At 24.0% G+C, this 5,815-nt stretch overlaps 1 protein-coding gene across 1 annotated transcript; it reads left to right on the forward strand.

The window, feature by feature from the left end:
- Positions 1-3,930: 3,930 nt before the first annotated feature.
- Positions 3,931-5,815, forward strand: PGO_090050 (hypothetical protein; the record flags this gene model as incomplete). Its single annotated transcript, XM_028687597.1, has 2 exons — positions 3,931-4,200; positions 4,388-5,815. 2 exons carry the CDS (start codon positions 3,931-3,933, stop codon positions 5,813-5,815), a joined length of 1,698 nt encoding a protein of 565 aa, XP_028543398.1.

Here is a 5,815-nt window from a genome sequence, read left to right on the forward strand (position 1 = left end):
AACTGTTTTACAACCACTTCAACTGTAAGACTTAATTGTTAAAAATACACATTCTCTATTCGAAATAAAAGATTCTTTGCATTAATCGCTTAACACAAAATTAACACTTTATTATTTTATAATTAAGTATAAACATTACCAAATTACCGATTTGCAGTTCTTAATATGAAGAAATGGTTTTATTTGATGTTTCACTAATATTTCAAAAAAGGTAATAATCTAAAATAATATATTACTGTTTCAGTGATAAACTATCAAGTTCACAATTTAACGAGTTTATCTTATTAATAGTTACACTTTCATTAGTCTAATATTTAAAGGACCTGTGTACTAGCATAACCCTTATGAAGCAAAGAGTTTACTATTTCTTATAAAACGATAGTATTATAACATTTTGATTCCCCCTATAGCAATATTTATAAAAACACTTATTTATATGTTTTAATAAGCATTCGAAAATAGTGATAATTCATTCCAGAAAATCATAAATAATATTATATGTCTGAAATGAGTAAGTGCTTACTACAAAAAAGGTAATGATGTCCTGTATTATTATTCACATACAGGTGTAATATTACTAATAATTCTAATAATATTTTTTATAAAACAAGTCAGACTTCATTTATATATAACTAATAACCATTATTTTATAGTGAAAACACAATTACTTTAAAGATCCTTAATTTAGGAAAAAAAAAATTATTTCATGAAATTTTTAATTTGGGTAAGACTAACTTTTTTTATGAAACATCACTATATCATTTTATTCTTAAAAATAATAAACAAAAAAAAAAATATTATACATAAAATAAGTGCATTCGGTCAAGTATTGGAAATTCATACAATTGTCCAATAAATTATTCAATCAACTAAAATCAAAAGTGGTCAAAATGTGAAAATAATTATTCGTATAAAAAATCATCAAAGCTTTATATAATGCTATGTCCTAATGTTATAACACGAATTATGTAATTTTCATATCATGAACTTATAAAGACATGAATAAATTAACTCATGTAAAATAACCTAACATTAACTTTAAAAAATATGTTTTTCTGTATTGCACACCTTGTCCCTCAAATGTTTCAATGAATTACATAACACTATGTGTTGATAACTAAAATAATAAAATATATATCCATTTTACGATTAATAAAAAATCCAAATTACATAAAATCTGTAAATATAAGTAATTATAATTATTGTTTTTTTTTAATTCAGCAGTTTTCTTAAAGTATATATTCTTTAAAAAAAAAAAAAAAAAAAAAAAAAAAAAAAAGACGTCCATTCGATAAACTAATATCACGAACACATTTAAATTTAAAGACTTGTAATTAAATTTTTAAGTCAAATACGAAAAATTTAACAAAAATACATGTATTTGAAAAATATAATAGTAAAATGTGCACTTATTCAATAAAATATTTTTTTATTAATCAATATTTTAATAAATCAAATTTAAAAAGGAAAATTAAATTTTGTGTGCATTTTTAAGTCAAATATTTTTCGATTAATCAGTTGCCTTGCCTATATTAAATTACATAAACAAAAACATGAACATTCTTTTAAATTAAAAAGGAATAATGTTTTATATAATTTAATAAACTAACTTGTGTGCCTTAAAGTTTATAAAAATGACTCTTTAAAAATGAATACCTTTATTAAAAAATATAAAAATTATATCCATCATTTTTCAACCTAATTTTGCAGAATTACAATTTTGTACAATGCTATTTCAATTAAGTCATAAATTATTAAAATCTCTTTATCAAATGTAAATGAATATTTTATTTTTACCCTTTTCATTTATGTATAAATTAATGGAAATTGTGAAAATGAATAGACCCACACAATATATTTTTTACTATTTCATTTACATGAATAAAACACTATTTCATAAGAGTACACATTTTATGAGTTCATGCAAAATTATATTATTGGATCAAAAATAAGGTGTTGCGATGCCTTTATTGTAAAGATCCATTGTACTTAAATCATCCATAGGAAAACTCATGAATTACCTTGTTTTTATAATAATCTATATTGTATACATAACTATATAATACGTATATATGCATTAATAACCTATAAAAATCGAAACTATGTGTATATATAATAAATAGTTGAAATATGCGAGCTAAATAAAATAAGAAAAACGAATAACTCCAAAAAAAAAAAAAAGGAAACTAATAAAAAAAAAATTATAAATGGCGGAAATAACCTTATTTACATATTTTATAACTCAGTACACATAATAGAAATAATTTGTTAATTTACTTATTTTTCTAATTGATAAAAATGTCACGCTTTCTTCACCGATGATGCGACAGCGTTGTTTCAAATAAATGTTTCTTCTTATATTAAAATAAAATAGCATAAATTTAAGTGAATTCACTTATATTTTAACCAATTTGAAACACTTCAAAATGAGATAAGGAAAATTAAGTATATGTTTATTTGAAATAATAAAGCGCTAATATATAATGTAAAAAATTTAAATACAAATGTAAAAATTAAAAAAAAAAAAGATTAATTTTACACCAAAATTTTCTGTATTTTCTACGAATAACTTATTTCTCTCATGCTAGAAAATGTGCTCATAAAACTTAAAAAGTAGCTACAACTTATTTTGCCACTTAAAAATATGTATGTTGCTCGATAATATAATTTTTTCATTTTACAAATAAATTTTTATATATATAGAATGATGCTATAAATTTTAATAAAAAAATGTACTTTAAATTATATATTTTTTTTTTATATTCTTTTTTTAAATACATTAAATATTTGGAGAATTATTTACTTTCTTGGAGTGTTAATTCTGTATAAATTATACTAAAATTATGTGGCAAAATATATTCCGTGATAAAAATAAATTAATATTTATTTTATGGCATAAGCCTCAATAAATAACATATAAAATATATATATAATACATACGAATGTATTAATTGCAATTTGTATTACCCCAATTAATTCTTTAATTAATGACCATTTTTATTATTGCTCGTTATTAATATTTATACGGAATAAAATGAAATTTCAAAAAATTTCTACAACAGTAAAAATAGCATTACATTTTAATGTAACTTTTTTAATAAAATTGTTGTATTTTTTGTATTAATATAATATGAATATTAAATTCATAAAAACATTATTTATTATACATACGTGTTTATTATTCAGTATATATTACATTTTCACCTAAATATTAATGAACTTATTTAAAGTTATATGTGTGATAATTGTTGCATTATTAGCATGCTTTTTTGCAAAAAAAAATTAATTAAAGAATCATATAAATAGTTTGAAGAAATATATATTGTATGCCCGGAAAATAACTTTTTTACGAAAATATCATTTCTAACCTATTTCTTTGTGCATAGTCCTGTAGTACCCATAATTAATACAGAGCTCTCGCATATTGAGAATTATTTTAATAATAACAAACGCGATGGTTAATACTTCCTTTAATATTAGAAACTCTAAAAAGAGAGTGATCATAATGAAAACACAAGACATTCACTAAGCATATGTGAACATCACTTTGTAATATGTTTTCGTAATGGAAAAAAAATAAATAATTATTTAAAATTTTTTTTGTGTGTGTCACGTAATAATAATTATTAATACTTAAAATACATAAATGGAAAAAGCATAAGCACTTCTACAACTCTGTTAGTACTTGAAATTGTATTGGATCAAAAGATATTAATAATAATAGTTAAGTATATAAGTAATCGTAGGGAAAATGTAAAATTTTGCTTCATGGACCAATACATGATAAAGACAAAGAAATATATTAAAACAATAATGGTAAAAGTACAGAAAATATAAAACATTAAAGAAAAGTATTATCAGAAAAATACTCCAGATGAATCATCCCCTAGCTTCTTTTATTAATCTTTAAATTTTTCGTATCAGAAAGCAATGGAAAACTATTTTAATTCAATAAAAATTTATAAAGTTTTCATACTGCAGATCTCAGTTGCAATGGCACAGGATGGAAAAACAGTGACAATAGATGTTACCAAGTTTACAGAAGCGGTAAATAGTGTTATGTCATCTGCACAGGTTTCACTAAAAAATGCATTTAATACAAGTGATAATTTTTTTCATTTTCTTAATCAAAAAATAATTAAGGCGCTTAAAGGAGATGAAAGTGCTTGGCAAGATCCCAAAATTACCATCCCACTTGCTGTGTTTATTCTTTTCGTGATTTTTGGTGTCTCTTTTATTATCATGTCTAAGGTAAATAAAAACTATATTAAAAGAAAAAAAAATTTCATAAAAATGAATATATATATTTTTTTTTTTTCATGAAAAATTTATATTATATTATATATATATTGTGTATCATCCAATTTTTCCATTTTTATATTATTAGTATCTTTTACGTAAAAAGAAATCTAGTAAACGTAAAAAGCATTTGGAACGAACTTCAAAGTATGACCCTTCAACACAGTCACCAGAAGAAGGAATGGTGGATGAATTGTTTGTACCTCCAGAAGTCTATCGAACTCCAATGTTATGTCCACAAATGTATCAAAATCCAATGTTGTATCCACAAATGGCTCAAACGCAAATGCTACACCCAAACATATCACCATTACAAATGCAGCAATTACAAATGCAACAGTTGCAAATGCAACAATTACAGATGCAACAATTACAAATGCAACAGTCGCAAATGTTACATCCACATATGTCACAATTACAAATGCTACATCTGCAAGAACAAAGTCCTAGTGAATATGAACAAATGCAACATAATCAATATGAACAAGAACAATATGAAAAAGAACGTTGGATACAAGATCAATTGCTACAACAACAGTTGCAACAAGAACAGTATGATGACGAAGAATATGATCAAGAAAATTTGCACGAAGATCATTGGTTGGATGATGATATGAAACAGGAAAAATTGCGACAAGAACAATGGCTACAAGAACAATTGCAAGAAGAGGAAATGCAAGAAAAAGAAAAAAATGAAATAATAAAAAGAAGAGAAATAAAAGAAAAACGTGAAAGCATTGGAGAAAGCCAAGGAAATGAAAAAAGTGACATAAAAGGAAGAATAGAAAGGAAAGAAAAAAGTGAAAGGAATAGCGAAAGTGAAGGGAAAGGAAGAATAAAAAAAGAAAAAAGTGATAGTAATAGCGAAAGTGAAGGGAAAAGGAGAAGAATAAAAAAAGAAAAAAGTGATAGTAATAGCGAAAGTGAAGGGAAAAGGAGAAGAATAAGAAAAGAAAAAAGTGACAGTAATAGCGAATGTGAGGGGAAGAGGAGAAGAATAAAAAAAGAAAAAAGTGACAGTAATAGCGAAAGTGAAGGGAAAGAGAGAAAAGTAAGAAAAAAAAATAGTGACAGTAATAGCGAAAGTGAAGAGAAAGAGAGAAAAGTAAGAAAAAAAAATAGTGACTGTAATAGCGAAAGTGAAGGGAAAGAGAAAAAAGTAAGAAAAGAAAATAGTGATAGTAATGAAGACAGTGAAGGAAAAGAAAAAAGATATAGAAAAGAAAATAGTGATAGTAATGAAGACAGTGAAGGAAAAGAAAAAAGATATAGAAAAGAAAGAAGAGCAAGAAAAAAAAGAAGTGAAAGTATTGAACTAAATGAAAGTATTGAACTAAATGAAAGTAGTGTACGAAATGAAAGCTGTGAGCAAAATGAGAGAAATGAAGATTGTGATACTAATGAAATAAATGGAAGTAGTGAATATAATTTAACGCCAAATGAATATTCCAACATTGAACATACAAGTTCAAACGAGGATATACTTTATCTAGGATATCACCCAACATCCAAATAA

Source organism: Plasmodium gonderi, assembly GCF_002157705.1.
Source record: "Plasmodium gonderi DNA, contig: Chr09, whole genome shotgun sequence".
NCBI lineage: Eukaryota > Apicomplexa > Aconoidasida > Haemosporida > Plasmodiidae > Plasmodium > Plasmodium gonderi.